We start from the raw sequence: 20,296 nt of genomic DNA, 5'->3' as shown, positions 1-20,296 counted from the left end.
ATCAGCACTGCAGGTTCTTCAGGGTTATCATCCACCTTGAGAAGCAGACATCTAGCAGAGACTGGACAGTAGCTGCAGTACCTAGACTTCTTGGCCTTTTTCTTAAGCAATTGCTGTACCCCGGGGTGGGAGGACTCAGCCATGGTACCCTGAGCTAATAATTGGAGATGTTGGTTCTCAAAATAAAGTGAAGATGATTGCTAAGTATCTTCAGAACAAATCCCTGACAAATAGAGCACTGAGTGTGGTCATTAGAACACCTAAACAGAACAGACACTTCTTATGATGATCTTTATGGGGAATCTGCCTCTCGCATTGACATTTCCCTTTCTTGGATGACATGAACTCTCAAAATAGAAGGTAAAGGAAAAGAAACCAAACTGAATACTTATCTTGAAGATGCTCAGTATAACCAGCACAACAAAGAGCATTCAGACAGATGTTCAACTATGGCAATCTGACTGACAGAAAAAAAAGTTCTGAGTTTGGAGCACCCATACATTACTTTTATGGCCTCTGCTGATGTGGGGAACATGCATCTGAAGTATGATGCTGGTAGTAGGTAAAGGCTTTGATATACTGGCCAGATGTTAGGCTATCTTGGCAGGAGATCCCTCAGGTTATGAATACTGTAACAGTGACAAGGAAGGACATCTAGGTGATACAGAGTTCCTTCTGTAACTACTGCAGATATTGCTGCTTATGAAGACTAAAAGATATGGGGGAAGAGATCTTTTGTTCAGTATTTAGTATTTCAGGAAACAGCCTGAGTACTGGAAAACCAAGTACAGTCTTGCCCTGTATCTTACTTCTCCAACTGCCCTATCATGTTGTACTAATACAAAGGGGAATAAGAGGGGGAAAAAACAAGAAATGAGTATTTCCAGTGGGAAATGAATATTTCCAGTGGGAAACTGTACAAGAAGGGAAAAAAATGGAAGTTTGACTATAGAACTGCAGCCTTTTTCATTAGACCACAAACAGACATGCACACCCACATAACCCCCCCCCCTTTTTACTTCCTTATTTCCTGTTAATAAATACTGCTTCTAGTTTAACATGACCGAAGAAGTGGTTGTAATGCCAGGCTGAGAATAAAGGTAGCCATGGCAACCACATTTTAGCAATGAATCTAAAGCTGCTTAGCAAGGAAAGAAAAAAAAAAAACATTTTCACACAGTGGCAAGCCTGGGAAACAGAAATAAAAACTGTAAGCAGTGAGCACATAGAGGAGGACCTGAATGAATACAGAAAGTGCATAAGACATTCCTTTTCCTTATGAACATGGAAAAATGAGAGTCTGTAATCATACCGCATAACCTCTTAGAGCAAGAAATCTGGACAAAGGCCCCAAAGTAGGGACACTGTTTAAATATTGCTCTTACAAACTTAGAAAGTTGATAGAATAACAGATTTTGCATTAGCGTGAATTTTCTGAAGGGTATGAAGTCAGAAACTCAAATGTCTGTCATTATTTTCTAACTTCAAACGTTAATGATTTGCCACTAATTTGCAAGAGATCCACAATTTCATGAAAACTGGACCAAAAATATGAGGTGAAAATCTGTATAGATGAGAGGTATGTTAAATAATCAATCTTGCCATCATAGTTGTTGCAGCTCATCTCCAAAATGCCAGTCCCTGTTTATTCTTCTTCCTTCACATATTCTTTGCCCTTTATACCCCATTCCTCAGACTATAGTTCAATATCCCTCTTGCAAGAAATATCTATTGGGTTTCTGCATTTTCATTAAAGTACAGGTTCTTCTTTTTCACTTTTAAATGGTAATCATGTCAGTCAATGTATATTCTTTATCCAGGTTTGTTGCAAGTAGTTAATTAAAAGGAGTTTTTAAAACTACAGTCATGTGAAAACAGGCTGAGCTTTGAATGATCAGAATGGCTCATTCAGTACACATTACACACAGGCATTATTTGCATACATATTTATTTGATAATGAAAATGTAGAACACTAGATATATCAGAATCTTTTTCTTGCTCTGCCTGGGAGCACTGTCTTGTTAAGTAACTTGTTTGGATGCAAACAAAAGCTGAGAGAATCAAACCCATGACTACAGGAAACAGCTTGTGAACAACCCATAGCCTTAATACACTGCACTGCCAGACTGTAGTGCATTTTAATTTCCTGTAAGGAAACTTCTAAGCAGTTTTAGTTTGTTTTATAATGCAAGTAAAATTTTCCTACAATATGATGCAAAACATACCCAAGATAAATGTTTAATTTACTTAAACAGTGGTCATGTGAAAAAGTACTAAGTATTTATATCTAGAGATATCTGAATCACACACAAACAGCATTTTAATCTCCCTAGTTCAATATCCTGCTCAACAACTGTTACAAAATATTGCATGCTCAAACATACCACTCTTTCCCACAAGACCAGATGACTGCCTGAATACAAACACATTATTCTATAATTAGTGGGAATTCACAGCCATAGAATTTGAATATATCAAGGGGGGGGGGGACTCGAGGACTATGGCTTCCCTCCCGAGTGCCTGAATACAAAGACTTATTCCATAATTAGTAGGAATTCACAGACACAGGATTTGAATACAGTCTCCATGGGACCCGATAACACTTCTGGCTGTATCCTGCAAGAACTCTCTGCTCCATTAGACACCGTATTCAACCAAAGCCTGAGCACCAGCTTCATCCCAGCTGAATGGAGGACAGCCACTGTCATCCTTCCACACAAAGGTGGAGCGCCCACTACCCCAGGCAATTATAGGCTCATCAGCCTAACTAGCCTTATCTGCAAGGCCATGGAATGCATTACCATGAAACTTATAAACAAGGACATTGGCAAACTCCAAACATTTGACCTCACACAGTTTGGTTTTGTCAAAGGGACATCATGCCTGTTAAACTTGGTCAACTTCTTCGAAACAGTCACCAAAGCCATGGACAAGGGGAAGACAGTGCACACCACCTACCCTGACCTAGACAAAGCCTTTAACACTATCCCCCACTTGGACATAATAGATAAAACCTCCCAACTAGGCATCAACCTGTATGTTACCAGAGAGGTTGCTAACTGGCTCACTGATAGCTTCCCCTGTTTTGACTGAATGGGTTCTAACTCTAGTAGTAGACCCATAACGAGCAGTCTAGCCCAAGGATCAGTCTTGGGGCCTCTACTGTTTGGGATATACTTTTCTGAGGTGCAAGCTAAAACCAGTGGTCTGTGGCTGGCCAAGTTTGCAGATGACTTCAAGCTGGGCGCTATCTTAAATTCCCTTAGTGATGTGAACATCTTCCAAGAGGGCCTTACCCAATCTAATGACCGGTGCCAGAAGCATGGAATCAAACTGAATGCAAAGAAATGCATCACTACCCCCTTTGGGGGAAATGGCATCCCCTCTAGTTATCACATTAATAACAATGTACTAAGCACACAATTAGTCGTGACAGATTCAGGTACCCAGGTTGACACAGCAACCTGACTTTTGACCACCAAGATGCTTCCGTTGTATGGAAGGCTTTCTACATGGACCACTTCATAAATAAGGGTATTTCATCGAGGAACAAGGAGGTCATAACATCCCTGTACACTTCCCTTATCAGACCCATTATCGAGTACAATGCCCCCTTTGGCATGTACCTTGCCAAGCACATGCACAGAGGTTCCTGAGCAGGAAAATCCTGGGTCTAAAACACCTATCATATACAGATAGGCTAAAAGCTCTGTCCCTCTACTCAGTCTCACACAGACTGCTCAGAGGTGACCTGTGTCTGGCATACAAGGCCATCTCAGACCCAGCCTTGATGGAGTTGCTGCATATCCTTAAGTCAAACTCCACTCACGCAACCCACACACAAGGCCTTAACCTGGTCTGTGACATAAACAGAACTTGCTGGCAGGACAGATTTGTGTCACAAAGACTCCCCCCATCTGTAGACTAGACTCCCTCTCCATATCAAGTAAAGCATCTCTCTAGCCCTCTTTAACAGGAACCTGGACAACTGGATGGGAAACAGAAAATACACCCCTGGGATCCCACCTGTGTCCCTGCTGGACAGGGGAAACAGGTGCTGACTTTGAGGGAACATGGGACAAATTCTTGGCTAGGCTTATAAGGGCCTCTGGGCCAACAGACTAGTCACATCCTATGAGCCTATGGGGAGGGGAGGACTCAAGGAATGTGGCTTCTCACCCCACAATGCATTTTGTTGGATTCTTTTTTGTTGTTTGTTTTGGTTTGTGTTACAAGTTTCATTAAATGTGTGTTTCAGTTTTAGAGATACTGACTCAGACATAGTTTGTCTAAAGTAATCATATCATATATTTAAAAATAGAGCCCTCTTGCTGAAGCAATCATAGGTTTTCCATGTCCCTCATTGTTTTTCTGAAATCTGCCCATTTTGTCCTTTCCTAAGGTATCCTGTGGTTGTAAACTAATTATTCCTTCTTCATTATTTCCTCAAAATTGTACAAGTACTCACAGCTTCTCATCAGGGTAACTTATCCTTGTTACAATTTCAGGATTAATATTCTTCATAGCTTTCTCAAAAATCGGATAAGTACTCTAGTGTGGTCTTAAAACTGCCCTGCAAAGATAAATAATAACCATTGTATGCCATGAACCTATACCTTTTCATAGGCATCTAAGCTTCCTGCTTATATTGCAGTTTATACAAGACATTCAGCAGGTTTCCTTTCCAAACATTCAATATCCTACCTTAGTCTGTACTGTTTGCTAGTGCTTCTTCTTAATATTAAACTTAATAAGCATCGTTTTAAAGTGGCTACCAGCCTGTATCAATCCTCCTAGAAAATGTTCTCACCTTCAGTCACCAAAGTATCACTTTTATTTTCCCAGAGTCAGACAAGCCCTATTCTGAAGAATGTAACTGCAATTCGGTAGGAATACACTGCGCCACTATGCCACTAGGAATGGTGTTTGGTATAGTGCATTGATTAACTGATTCACAGATGAAAGTACCTTCATCTGGTCTAGACAATCGGAGTTGCCGGGCTGCTAGAAATCCTTATGGTTAGAATAGAATCTTCTGGAATGCATTTGTTGTTTGACAGAGCTCCATATCAACACAGTCTTCTACTACACTGGCTTATTGATCCTCCTGCACAGAGTGGTTTTAAGTGGACCCTGAAAGCCCATTATGTCATCTTGCTTCCAATAAAGTTAAAAACAGTTATTAGTTTTAAAGTACTTATTGATGGAATTTTAAGCCTTATGAGCTGAGCTGGTGTGAATGTGTATATGTATGGAATTTTAAGCCTTATGAGCTGAGCTGGTGTGAATGTGTATATGTATGTGCATTTGTGTACTGTCTGTTTTAATGTTACATAAACAGCTAATAAGCACATTAACAATTTGAATTTGTGCTTAAAATCATTCCTTATCGCCATTTTTCCAGAACAGCACAATAAAACTTTCACCCCATTATTCTAGAGTATTAATCATGCACTTTAACTTTTACACTGGCATCCTATGTGGCTTGGAGTCAGAGACCTTGCTATGGTAGACCACATTCCCTTTTTGCTCTAAACCACTGTAGCCATCACTGATTGCATGATACTGACTAAGGCTTATCTGATATCTCTTCCATGCATCTTTCTTCACGGAGGTTACCTTTAAGGATAGATCTGTGGTTTGGGCAACTTCCCCATCACCTTCACCAAGACTGACACAAGTATAATCTGCATTTAGCTGCTTAGTTTTCATTTATAATTCCTTTTATGCAAATGGACCTAATCTTCATCTTACCAAAACCATGAAAGTGTCATTGGTTATGTTAGCTTTCATCAACTCTTGCCATACTTGGCCCTATTCATTCTTTGTTTTCTCCATGCCCTTTTACTTCTTTCACAACTTCCTCCTCAAAGGAGAATGTAGGCCCTCCAAAAGTCAATTTCAAAACTCCAAATATTAATTTACCTTTCCAGGCAGACAAAATCTTAGCATTTGTAAAGAAAAATATGAAATGGCTCCCTGTGACAAGTACGAGACCTGAAAGTGCTGGTCCTGAAAGCCTCACTCCCCCCAAAATGTTGTTCAAACAAAAAAATAGTGAATGAATTTCAAAATCTGCTGTTAAAGTCTTTATACACCTGTACTACTTACACTAATTCCATGATCACTGTCCCTCAGATTAGGAGGAATAGACATATTCCCCCACAGTCACATTTGTAATTTGACTTTTCTGAAGACTGCAATAGCAGTTCTTGAAATTTCAATGACAACTCTCATGCAAAACTTGGTGAATGCAGAGAAGCTGCTTGTTTCAACGCTTCATATTATTCAGTACTGTCTTCTAAGAAATGGGTAACATCTGGTGGAGACAGGTTATGTCCCTGAAACCAATTTGGCCAAATATAAACTTGGGACAAGAAACATGCGTTTTTTTTCCCTGTCACTTGAAGAGGGATGACCTTAGAGTTAATTATACTAAATAGGAAGTCCCGGTGACATAATGTAGCATGGGAGCAAGGCCCATAGAAAACAATATGTGGGTTTCTGCCTTCCATCTTGTAGCCGTGACAGGCTTCCTGTATTCACTGACCTATACATGTGAGAAAAACTGTGATTACAGACAGTCTCTGCATATTTTCTCCCTATCCTCCCATTGTCTTCTTCATTATCAACACTGCTCTTTCTTTCTAACCTTTATTACAGCCTTCTTTCTTCACATTACCCTCTTTTTGTCATTGTAAATACAAGTGTTTTGGATTTCTCTCTAACATTCACATCTATCATATACCAAGATGGCCCTTCAACCACTGCTGTTTCTTCCTCCCCTAGAACCTATTCAGCCCAGTCTGTCACAACTTATTTAGGGCTCTCCACTAACTCCTCCACAAGGGTGAAATCCAAATGAAAAGAATACATTTATTTTTGCAGCATACTAAATCAGTCAGACAGAAAGCATTTGACCATCTTTACTATAACATATCTCTGTATATATATATATATATATATATATATATATATATACATATATATATATATATATATATATAAATAATATGTGTCTATATATATATATATATATATATATATATATATATATATATATATATATATAAAATCTGTGTCTATATAGCAGGAGGAGCATAAAAAGACACAAACTATTGGGTTACTCTCATTTCTCTCAAACAACCAAAAACATAAATAAGGAAAATAAATCTTAAAACTTTTGGGAAAGGGAAACTCAATATGAAATATATTTTAGAAGGAGTAAGCCTACCAAATACAGGAACAGAGGAGTATATGGGATGCATAATTTATACTGCATGAAAATAAGAACATTTATTTTCAGATCCTGCTTTATGCACTTCAGCCAGGAAATTTAGCAGAGAACCAAAGGCTATATGGTTGCAACTATAACTGCTGCACCACTTAGCTACCCTACAATAGGAAACATGATTCTGCAGTCTTACTGGGAAATTTAAATACTCATAAGGGGGCCAATGTAGATAACTGGAAAGCAAGACTAGGAAGAACCACTTCTCGGATCTGAACAAGAGTGGTGTACTCAATCTTCTATGCAACACATGGATTGTTCACTATGAACACAGAGGATCAAAAGAATACGTGGTACTAGAATACCTTGAGCCATATGTCAACTACTGATTGTGGGTTATGTCAACAGACCACAGACTTTATGTGCTGGACATCTGGATGAATTCAGGGGCAAAATTATCAGATGACCATGATTTAGAGGCAAGACTAATTTGCTGGATAAACCTGGAAAAACAAAATGAACAGTGGTGATATCTTTGTACCATCTAAGTGAAGCATCTGTGCAAGATGAGAGCAACTGCTACCTCTGAGAAGAATTCAAATGTAGTCCAAGTGAGATCATGAGCACAGAATCCAAATGAACCATGTTCCAGACCAGTCACTGAGGGGCAAGAAGCAAGACGCTGTGGCCAAAGGTGGCAAAATTGCTGTCCTAGTCTTCTGAACAATTAATACAGAGGTTTCTCTCTCTTGCTTCAAATGTGTGCTACCATCAGAATACAATAAGTCAAAATTATGTTAGTTGTCAACCTGAAAGCTTGAGTATAGCAGGAGTTTGAAAAGGCCTTGGAAAATGACCATCAAGTGACTCCAAAGATACTGCAGCAAACTATTTGGTACCTCAGAAGGGCAAGATGGAACACTGCTCACACTGTTTAACACAAGTAATGAAGTACTGTCAAGGCTGATAGGAAATGAAAGGAACATTTTTATAAATTGCTTAATCCAGCTGCCAAGACCTGCTATCAGGAGACAGTGCCTGAAACCTCTGATGGGTTGAAATCAGTCATTACAACTGAAATCACTGAAGTGGTGAGAGACTTCCATTCTAGTAAGGCTTCAGGCCTGGATAATATCCTGCTACGGATGATGACGTCACCGGACATGATTGGGTAGCGTGACTAGTGCGCTTGTTGAAAGTACAAGGATCAGAGCGGTGATCCTCAGAACTGTAATAGTAAATGAGGGAATGTATATCAAGTCTGTGTCTGTGGTACCTTGGAGTATTTCCCTTTCTCTGAAATACATGCATTCAATATGTGTACTAGGGGTAATTCATTGTTTTCTCTATCTGAATCATACATACTGACTTGATTATATCATCGCACCTCTTTCACTTCTGACACGGATTTTGCATGGATAGCAGAACAGTACCCAGGACAAAAAACTGAAGTGGTAACCCTTATCTTCACAAAAAGCAACTGAATGGTGTGTTCCATCTACAGTGGAATCTCAATCCACAAACTTCCAGAAAAGCTTATATCAGAGTGCTGGAGGGGCTCTTTAGACTGGTAAATTTGAATGAGCAGTCATGGGAGTTTGTCATGTCTACATTTGTTTTGTGGACTTAAAAGCTTATATCCACAATCTTAGCATCACTGTGAAAGGCTGTGTGAGAGAAGAAGATACTCGGGATGGTGTTGTGTGCCATCTAGCTCCTCTTTGAAAACAGTGAGAGCTGCAACCACATTCTTGGCATTATGTTTTGTTCATTCATGGTGGGTATCAGGTTCTGGACAGGTATGCATGGTATCTTGTAAGAGTATATTCATCTTTACAGGAAACTTCCCTACACTCCTAAGAGGAGTATACTCATCAATGTTTTCAGAGTTTAATGTCCAATGTCCTGGTACTGGTACATACTTAAAACTACGGCAGCAAGGTGGCATTTTCAAGCTGACATGATTTGCAAAGCATGTATAGTGAAATAATTATCAATGGATGTGCAGAGATGGAGTTAATAAGGAATGTATGCAAAAACATGAAAAACTGAGGTATTTTCCATGTTTACATTAATAGTACAAAAATTAGAGTGTGCTTCTTTCATGTTGGGAGTGGTGTAAGCAAGCAGTGGGTGTTAGTTAAAAAAAAAAGGGGGTGAGAGGCATTAAATATAGTGAAGATATCCACACACATAAATAAGTAGTTATGACTACTTCATAAATTAATTTCATAAAAGCTGTGTGAACTATAGATGAACAAATGGTGCCATCTTTTACAAAACATTAAGAGACACAATGTTGCCACTGATGTTCTTCATCTAACATGCATGGTTAGAAAGAGTAATACGGTTTTGAAATACTGAAAGAATATATACATAATTTACATAGATTCTCCAATATCAGTACACAGTATACTACCCCATTTGTCCTTGGCATTTGGAAATGCTCTGAAACAGCTGAATCAATCTTACAGAGATATAACTTGTTTTACCATAACACTAGTATTGCTTGGCAAATAAAATACCATTTTTCTTTAATAAATCTTCAGTATAAAATCATGATCTACAGCATGATAATTAAAAGAATCAATTGGAGGTGGTTTGAAAGGATTGGGAGAGAGACTGGATAAGCAATTCACAAAGAAACAATGGGAGGATAGGAGGATATATGTAGGCCTCCCAAATATGCAACAAAATCTAGAAAATTTAGGATTTTTGCTTGGAAATGTTTATAGATATTTTATACCCCAAGTAGACTCCAGAGAATTTTTCCTCAAGTAGACAGCAAATGTTGGCGGTGTGACAGAGAAGAAAGAGATACTTGGGAACGTATTTTCTGGGAGTGTCTTGGGTTGGTGGACTTTAAGGATTCCCTTCAGGGTGCACTGTCAGATATACTGGGTGGGCAGATTGGTGTGACAAGGGAGATGCTTTTTCTGAGCTATGACATAGAATCGGAATTGCCTAGACGTGGTAAGGCCTTGGTGTGTCTAATTATGGTGGCTGCCAAAAACTAGAAAATGGAGATCAAAATCTAAACCAACTACATTAGAAGTAGTGAATATAGTAACAGAGATAAAACTGGAACTGAGATCTTTAGAAAAGGGTAGGTGCAAACTACATAGGAAAAAATGGGAATTGTGGGTATCAATATATACAGGGGAGGAATGAGTTTTAAATGAAGCCAGGACTTAAATGAACTATGTGATGTCTGACTGAAAATGATTCTGTAGATTATAAGCGACAAATAATGTTTGCAACTGGGAGTGTGTCAGTATGGTTTGTGATGTAAAATGCTTGCAACTAGGATTGTCGGTGTGGACGGTTTTCATTTATATAAATGTATGATTGCTTATGTCGTAACTGATGTTAATAAAGATGTTTATTGTTTTTAAAAAAGGGGAGGAATTGAATAATTTATGCAATGTTGCTCAAGTTATATGATATAGAAAGTACAGTTTTGTACCTACCATACATGTAGATGTTAGAGTGTTCACACTGCTGCAGTCATCACACTTGGGTTAACAGGCTGTCAGGCGGTCCCGCAGTTGGCCCGAGTTCCAAAGTCTTGGTCCGGCATCGGCTGCTGTCGCTTCTTCCCTGACATCAGTGCGACAGGGGTATAAAAGTGGCAGTCGATGCCATTTTCTCCAGTTTTTCTTGCCCCAGATGTCAGGTGCCCCCAAATAGGAAGGTAATACATATTCCCAAGTAAATTACATAAGTAGAAAATAATAGCTACAGCTGCAAGAAAATACACCATATAGAAATACATCTTAGAGATTGTATAAACAGGGAGATATAGATAAAACCCAGGTAAGAAGAGGGGAAGGTGGGAGGGTAACCTGGACTGCAGCAGTGTGAACACTCGAACATCTACATTTATGGTAGGTACAAAACTGTACTATGTTCATCGTGTTACACTGCTGTAGTCATCACACTTGGTTTGAATCCCAAAGCTAAGGCTGGGCGGTTGGTACTAAACAGGGTTTGGAGAAGCTAGTAGGCCCTGCAAAACTGCAGTGGCAAAGCCAGATCTGTTTTTTGAGTATAGAGGTAAGTGGTAGTGCTTGGTGAAGGTGTACACTGAACTCCAAGTTGCAGCTTCCAAAATATCCTTGGTTGGAACCCCTCTGAGGAAGGCTGCTGATGTTGCTGTAGCCCTGGTGGAATGAGGCCTAATGTTACCAGGTACAGGTTTCCCATGGTGTGTGTTGCAGAAATGGATGCAATGTCCTATCCATTTTGAAATGGTCTGTTTTGATATAGGCTTTCCTTGAGATCCTGCAGCACAGGATACAAAGAGCTGATCAGATTTTTTGAAAACCTTTGTTTTATCCAAGTAGAAACGTAATTGCCTATGAATGTCCAAAGAGTGTAGGAGCCTTTCCTCTTTATTCTGGGGGTTTGGATAAAAGGTGTGTAAATGAATGGTTTGGTTTAGAGCCACACTGGATACTACCTTTGGCATAAAGGAAGGGTTAGTTCGTAAAGAGACTCTGTCTTGATGAAAAATGATGAAAGGCTCCACTGCCATTAGGGCCTATAGCTCTGAGACTCTTCGTGCTGAAGTTATTGCTAGCAGCAGGGCAGTTTTCCATGATAAAAACTGTAAATCAGCTGAAAAAGCTGGCTCGAAGGGTGGTAGTGTAAGTTTTTCCAAAATAAAATTGAGGTCTCAAGTTGGTTTTGGTGCTCTTCGGGGCGGTCTTATGTTCTTAGCCCCTCTGAGGTACTGTCTTAATAATGGATGTGAAAAATAGGAGGATCCGTGTTGTAATGGAGCTGAAATAGCTGAAGCGTGGATCTTTATAGATGAAAAGGAAAGGCCTTTGTGCAACATCTCATTTAAATATTGCAGTATCTGAGGAATATTTGGGACAAGAGGATTTTGGCCTTTAGCCTGGTTCCAGGCGCAGAATCTTTTCCATTTGTCTGAGTAGGTTTTCCTGGTGCTGCGTCTCCTGGCCTCCAGAATGACATCCATAACAGCTGTAGAGAGAAGTGCGGACTGGTTGTTTAGATAATCTGCCATGCAGCCAGATTTAAAGTCTTGAGCTGGCTGTGTAGAATCTGATTGTTTTGCTGAGTCAGCAGGTGAAGAATTTGAGGTAAAATCCATGGTGGGCCTTGAGCCATGTTCCTTAATATTGGATACCAGTGTTGGCATGGCCAGTATGGAGCAATGAGTATCATTTGTGGCCTCTCTAATCTGGCTTTTAGCAGCACCTTTGCCAGAAGAGGCAGTGGAGGAAAGGTATACACTATACACTGTTAGTGTTTTCCAACTGAATGAGAGGGCGTCCACTTTCCAAGCTAGTGTGTGGTATGTCCTTGTGCAAAACTTTTGCATTTGGTAGTTCTGGGGGGAGGCAAACAGATCTATGTCTGGTCTCCCCCATTTTTGAGTTATCATTGTGAATACTTGTGGGCCTAGTTTCCACTTGTGAGGATCCATGATATTTCTGCTTAGTTCGTCTGCCAATGTATTTTTCTTTCCTGGCAGGAATTGTGCTTGTAGTTGAACTTGGTAGGTCAGTGTTGTGTTCCACTAGGTCATTGCTTGCCTGCATAGGGGGTAGGAATGTGTGCCCCCTTGTTTATGTACCACATCACTGTGGTGTTGTCCGTCTTTATTAGAAGTTGTCCTGGATGTAGGATGTCCTTGAAAGCTGTTAGGGCATTTTGTACAGCTAGCATCTCTTTTTGATTGATGTGGAGATGCATTTGATCTGCAGACCATTTGCCCTGAATACACTGTCCTGCCATGTGTGCTCTCCAGGCGTAATCCGATGCATCTGTTGTCATTGTTTGCCTGGCTGTGGGCAAGGTGAAAGGCTGACCCTTGTTGAGGTGACATGCCTGAGCCCACCATAGAAACTCCTGTTGAAGGCAGGGAATTAGTGGTATTATTGTTTCCAAGCTGTGGCTGTGTTGAGTCCATACGCTTTTCAGGTACCATTGTAATTTCCTCATATGCAGTTTGGCATATGGTATTAGTAGTATGCAAGATGCCATGAATCCCAAGGCCTGCAGAATTTTTCTTGCAGGGAGTTGGGTCTTTGTTGCCATCATTTTGAAGTATTGAGTCAGTTGTCCTTGCTTGTCTGGCATGAGATAAGCCATCTGGACCGTTGTATTTAAGCTGGCACCCAGGAATATTGTCTTGAGGGCACTAGTTTTGACTTCTTTTCATTTACTGTGTACCTTAGGCAACTTAGTAGGTTTTTTACAAATGCCAGATGTTTTAAAAGAATGTCCTTGCTGTCTGCTTGAATAAGGCAGTCGTCCAGGTATGGATATATTTGGATTCCTCTTTGTCTACAGTATGCAATTACTGGTGCCAGGCATTTTGTGAAGACCCTGGGCGCAGTAGATAAGCCAAAAGGGCAGTGCAGAGAATTGGTAATGAGTTGTACCTGCTATAAATCAGAGGTATCTTCTGCAATTTTGTCTGATAGGGACATGCAGGTATGCCTCCTTGAGGTCCAACGTTACTAGCCAAGCCTTCTTGCCCAGCATGGGAAGAAGTTGCTGTAGTGTGAGCATCTTGAATTTGGGTACTTCCAGGTATGTGTTTAGAATTGAAAGGTCCAGAATGGGTCTCCAGGCTTTGTCCTTTCGGGGAACCAGAAAGAGTCTTGAGTAAAATCCTTGTCCTTGCTCCTGTGTAGGAACCTGTTGAATGGCTCTCATGTCCATGAGTGCTGTAATTTGTCTTTAGCCTCTGCCCATTGATTTGATGGCAGGTTTGGCATTCCTTTTATCCTTGGTAAAGTGTGAAAGTGGAACCTGTATCCTTGAGTTACAATATTTAGGACCCATTTGTCTTTTGTGATGATGTGCCAATTGTCTGCAAAAAGTGCAAGTTTTCCTACCAAGGGAACTACCAAGAGTGATTTGCTTGGCAGTCTGAGGGGTAAGTCATTTTGATTGTCTTCTGATAGTTTGAGACCTGTCTTCTCCTCCTTTCTGGGTTGTGGCACCCCATTGTCGTGGCTTGTAAGAGCCTTGTGGCTGACCTCTACCTCTTGGGCGTCTGTATTTGCCCCTCTGTGGTCTGTCAGAAGTTGGAAAGGACCAGTTTTTGGTTGGCCAATTTCTGCTGAAACGAGGGGGTTGAACCTGTAAAAAATCCTTGACCATCTGCATAGATTTTGCTTTCACACCAAATAAAACATCCTGCTGTAAGGGTGCATCCAATAACTTTGCTTTAACATGATCAGGTAAAGTTTGTTCTTTTAACCAAGCATGCCTACGAATGACAGACCCTGTTACAGCTACTCTGCAAGAAGCTTCCAATGAATCAAATCCACATTGCAAAGTATGTTTTCACACTTATTCTGCTGCATGCAACACATCTTGCATTTCCTTGTAATCAGGCTGCTCTGTATGTGTGCTCATTTTTTGTTTTAGTTGAGACATCAAATATTGTTGATATTTCAGCATGTGAAACTGGCAATTTAAGGCCCTCACAGCTAGAGTAGCTGAGGTATATACTTTCTTTCCCCATCTGTCTAGTGCTCTAGAATCCCTTTCAGACAGTACAGGATTTTTAGCAATAGAGGCCTTAACCCCTTTGGGACCCTGGGAAATGGTTTCTGGGTCAGCAACAGGGCTTTTATACAGGAATTTATGTGAGTCAGGAACTCTGTAGTATCTGTCTGGTTTGGCTGGTGCAGGAGGTAATGAATCTGGGTTAAGGCTAGATTCTGAATAAACATCATCCACAATGTCTAACACAGGTGAAATAGCAAGGGGTCTGTGCTGGGGTAGTAAGAGGAACTCTCTGAGCCTTTTCTTAGAATCAGAGTAATCCTGGCCTTCCCAGTGGAAATGTTCCCTCATGGTATGTAAAGTTTCCCCAAAAGAGTAGCTTCTGGGGAAGATGCTGAAGGAATAGACTCTTCAGCATCAGAGTCTTCATAAAGGGGAAAAAGAGTACTCCTGTTCCTCAGAAGAATCTGAGGAAATGGAAACCTGGTCAGAGGAAGCGTAGTCCTCCTCCTCCTCCTGTCTAGGCCTTTTGTCAGGTGGGGGATGGGAACCCCTGATTAGGGTAATTAAGTCTTCGGCCATCTTAAGCATCTGTTTCTTAGGCATGGAGCCTTGCACTGGAGACTGCTGTACAGGCTTCCTTACTTTTAATGGAGTTTTCAGTTTTGCATAGGATTTAATAGTAAGTGTAGTCGGTCTGAAGACACCTTCAGCAACTGACGGCCTTTCAACTGCACCGGAATCCCCTTCAACCATGGAGTTGGAAGGGCCTAAAGATAAAGGCACTGGAGGCCCTGTAATCTCCGCGTGGGAGTCGGATGCAGGCTGGGGTTCTAAATCAGCGGTCGTCAGGGGCTGCATAGGTGCCTCACTGAAAACCAGAGAACCGGCGACTGGCCTAGCAGAGGCCTCAGTGTCTGATTTGGGTCTCGGCTGCCTGTCCTTATCTTTGTGCTTTTTATGCATCCCGGTCATCGGTTGCTCCGATGGCACGGTATAATTAAATTTTCTACCAAAATAATGTTGGGTGAAATCAAACCGACATTTAATAGTTCATTTGTTAAACCTAGCACAAAACCGACAACCTGTGATGTCGTGGTCTGGGCCTAGGCAAGGGATACAATAAGAGTGAAAATCCTTATGAGGTATTTGCTTCCCACAAGAAATGCAATTATTAACTTTTTCGGACATCGGACTGAGGCAAGAAAAGGTTCCCCAACGGGGTACTTAGCTTTATTGAAGACTTCGGTCTGAAATTCGATTTGAAAATCTCAGGAGTCGGCCGACCGGCACTTGCAAACTGCTTCTGCTTTGGGCACCACACGGCAAGAAAGACTGAAGAAAATGTCGTCGGCTGCCTCTTTTATACCCCTGTCACACTGACGTCAGGGAAGAAGCGACAGCAACCGACGCCGGACCAAGACTTTGGAACTCAGGCCGACTGCGGGACTGCCTGACAGTAGATAACCCAAGTGTGATGACTGCAGCAGTGTAACACGATGAACATCAACATACATGAAATATGTTTGTAAACATGAATTGTCAATACAGTTTGATTGCTAATCAATGTCAAGAGTGATAATTCAATAATGGTGTTTAAAAAAATCTACAGAAAGGCCATTAATACTGAAAACCAGTGTGTAACCCATTGTCTTCTAGAGAGCTTTCATATTTTACATTTTTTTTTTGCAACTCACATCAGATATTGCAAAATCTCATGTTTTCAGTAGAGTTTTTTTGAGAAAAGCTCTCACGAGGCAAGTTGGCTTAGTAGACCTCAAGAATCAAAGGGTTAAGTAGTTCTGCTGTTGTACTGTGAATAGTTTATGTAACATATGCCATAAAATTCATAATGTGTTGCTTCTTTCTTCCTTCTAGCATGCACCAAGAGGATATGGAATTTCAGCCACTGGAACAGATAAATGAAAATGAAGAGGTACATCATGCCACACCTTTACTGCGGAACCTCGGAAGACTCCTAGGACTACAGTCTCCTTCATTTTCAAGATCCAGTCCAAGAGTTAACCTGCTACGTAGGAGGAATGGTTTACTTCCTCATATACCACTTTATATGTATGCAGATCCCTCCAATTATGGGTTTGGTAGGCCTGGAGGCTCTTACCCGGTAGACATGACAATCCCTAGACTACAAAGGCACTACCCTTCTAACCGCAGCCCAACAGCAGACAGACTAGACTCTGAGGCACATGAGTTTGATGCGTTCACCTCCACACCATTTTATGATAGGCCTGGCTTTTACAGTGAACCACAAACTCCCATAAATTCCATACAAATGTTATTCCCACCCAGAAGAAATGGTGCAAAAAAGCCATATGCTCTGCCCAATGTATCAACTTCTGTTAATGCAGTAAGAGAGTCTGGCAACAACTTTGCACCCACTGTAGCCAAGGACTCAGACAAAAACTCAACTTCTTTGGGATCTGGATCTAAAGATGTAGTTGTAGAAGTAAGGGACTGTGGCAAATACCAAGTAATGACAGTAGCAGAAAAGGAAGAAGAAAATAATATCCAACATCCTGAAGATCTGCAGCCTTGCTACAGTGACAGTCCGAATCTGACATTCCATGCAACCTCTGAAAGCCCTCAATTCACCTTCCCAGAGATACATTCAGATGCAGAGAAATCTGGGAACTTGAAGCTTAAGCTGACCCCTGCTAAACGAATAGCAGGTTGCAGACATCCTAGGCTAACACTGGATAACTTAGGCATGCTTAACAATACTGACTACTCAAATTGTGCAGTGCATACACCAGGTGCCAAAACTCCAAGCAGTGGATCCTTCTGCTCTTTTTCCTTCACTCCTGCAGCTTCACCTTTGCCAGAAAGAGCACAGCTTTCAAATACGGGTAATTCCTCACTGTTGGGCAGTGTGTGCAGTATGCCTGGACAAGAATCCAGTGACTTAAGCAGCGTTTCCAAGCCAACAGTTGCAAACACAGGAGGAATTACCTTTGGCAGTTCTACTGATCCTAAACCCAAGGAAATGAAAAATACAGAGAATGCATCCTTCAATGATTCTGGAATCTCTCTAGTTGAAGGAGAGCTGGTTAACTTCATGGATATTATCATGGAAGCAAGTGAAAACCTGCCAGATGATGGGAAACTGGATTTCTATACACAGTCAAAAGCTGTTGACTAGTACTGCTTTGATAGTGACTATAAAGTTAAGAAATTATTTTCTTGTATTCAGGTGAAGTTCCTTATCACTAATTTCAAAGGACTGTTGAGATGATGTCACGAAAATGATACAAATACTTGCATTCAAAAAGCAAATAAGATAAACCAAAAAAGTATCTCTTCTTTCCCTCTTCAAAACTAATTAAGAGAGTGTCACCATGGCAGCAGAAGGCTTTTCTACACAATTAACATCAAATGTTTCTTCAGTATAATTATAAATCAATCAGGCAACCATACATTAAGCATGTCTGTGTTTTAAGCAATTTCTAGATACCAATTAGCCAGGAATTATATTTTGTGACCTCATGTCCAGGACAATAGTTGGGCCATGAAAGCTGAGCTATAACTGGAACATCTTCAGTAATGATCGTCAGCATCAACTACTAAACAGCACTGTAAGAGCTGAAGAGCTAGGTTCTGATGATTTGAGAATCCTTTTCACACACAACAGCTGTGTGTGTTCAAGTACACGTGGGTTTTTTAAGGACTGAAGCTGCAATCCTTTGAAGAAGGTTTTGCTCTTCTTATAGGGAACATACAATGTACAATGCTTTGTAAGTATATACTTTTTGTAACATGTCCACAGTATACCTTTACTGTATGCTGGTAACCAAGCCACTTTTTCTATTATTCATCATGCCTTGCTACATACATGTTCAGCAGTTCTGGGCTGTTACTTGTAAGGAGGCCAACAGCTTTAGTGCACCTCATACTAGTCACCAGCTTTGGATGACAAGGCAATTTTACATGCTGCAGCAACTCTTGATACCTCAGTCATTACCTATTAACTAAAAATGTAATACAATGTGCGTACTGCAATACTGAGGTGCAGCCCGATATTCTTGCCCAATACTCATTAACATCTTAGTGCTGGTAGGTGAATTATGGAGTACTTAACAAAATGAGGAGGAACATTTTTCCAAAGTTGTGCAACACCTAAAGAGACAGAACAAGATGTGCAATATTCATACACCTCATCCTATACTACATTATATTGTCAGGAGAAACACCTCTTTAGAAGGAAAAAAAATCTGACATTAAATTTTGTTCTGTTACAGTTACTACATGCACCTTCTTGTCAATGCTTGGAGAAAACTGTCACTCTGTTACAGCTCTGTGTATCTCAATTATAATTTAAATTACTTTATCAGGATATTTTAAGGTTATATTTCACTTATCATTTACAATGGACTCAAACTATTAGAAAATCATTCTGAATTTCTGCTGACTTGAAGAAAAATAATATATGCAATGTGTAGGTAAAATATTGAAAATAGAAACTGTACTCTACAAGGGCACCTATCTAACCAGGATCATCATTTGTGAAATAAAACATTGATCAACAGTGCAAAGGAATGTTTCAAAAATAAGAGTTAAGGATGGTCTAGAATGGAAACGTAGACTGTATTATGAAAGATTCAACTGATCTTATCTGTTACTTTTGAAAATTTGGAAGTAGTGCAGTGAGGTGCACACTTGTTAACATTTTCAAAACTTTGTAACAATCTGCAAATATCGGAACTTAACTTCCAGTACTGACACTGTAGGGTAGGGATCTCAAACATATGACCACAATGACCACGTGAAGACTAGTGCACTCAAGCCAATGGTTGCAAGACACTGCAAGAGAATTAGTTTAATCATTCATTAAGAACTGTGCTATTATAATAATAAAGTAACAGCACGAAAGCCAAAATATGTCTTCAGTGCGAATCTAAAATAGAGCGAACTCTAGTTTCATTTCTTTTTGCAGCACAATCTCTCCCAGTGGAATGTTGACCCTTCTGAAACAGTTAATCACTTTTGACTGTGAAGTCATCACATAAATATAATGCCCATAGAAATGTACTTCAACTTGTTGCTCTCAGTTGCACATGCTGCTGTCCACCATTGAAGTATATCAGTGATCATTCAACTTTGATCATCTAGTTGCTCTTTGCTTTCACATATAGCCTACCCTCCCAAAAAAAGATAGCCTCTTTATTTACATTTATAATGCCCCCTGTGAAGAAACAGAAAGGCATAACGGCCATAGTAAATTACTTCAACTTGTGCCTCTACTGAAATATTAGGACTAGCAATGCTGAGTCCCAAAACATCAAAAAAGACTGAAAATACATAAGTAGAAAGAATATTCAACATCACTGCTCTTCATTAAATTTGCTTTTTCAGTGGCAAAAAAACTCTGCCTCCCCCCAACTTATATATACCAATTTTGAGATCACCATATATAGAGAAAAGGGAATATTCTGAGAAATAGAAATCCCAGAGAATAAATCCAGTTTTTGAGTCTTTACATTCTGGGACTCAACACTCTTGAGTTCCAACATTTTAAATTGCTACCCTTACCTTGTTGCTCTCAGACATAC

The 20,296-nt window shown here is 40.2% G+C and overlaps 1 protein-coding gene across 1 annotated transcript in view; it reads left to right on the top strand.

The window, feature by feature from the left end:
• LOC122798479 (bestrophin-2-like) overlaps nucleotides 1-19,272 on the top strand; it is a 624,740-nt gene extending 605,468 nt beyond the window's left edge. The window contains exon 10 of the mRNA XM_044067436.1: nucleotides 16,608-19,272. Coding sequence (XP_043923371.1) covers nucleotides 16,608-17,889 — 1,282 coding nt within the window. The 3' untranslated portion in view covers nucleotides 17,890-19,272. The remainder of the gene's footprint in view (nucleotides 1-16,607) is intronic.
• The last annotated feature ends 1,024 nt before the right edge of the window (nucleotides 19,273-20,296 follow it).

Source organism: Protopterus annectens, chromosome 3.part1 (assembly GCF_019279795.1).
Source record: "Protopterus annectens isolate FY-2018-M chromosome 3.part1, PAN1.0, whole genome shotgun sequence".
NCBI classification, from domain to species: Eukaryota; Metazoa; Chordata; order Ceratodontiformes; family Protopteridae; genus Protopterus; species Protopterus annectens.
Note: the sequence above shows the minus strand (reverse complement) of the source record. Positions and strands in the feature narration are given on the sequence as shown.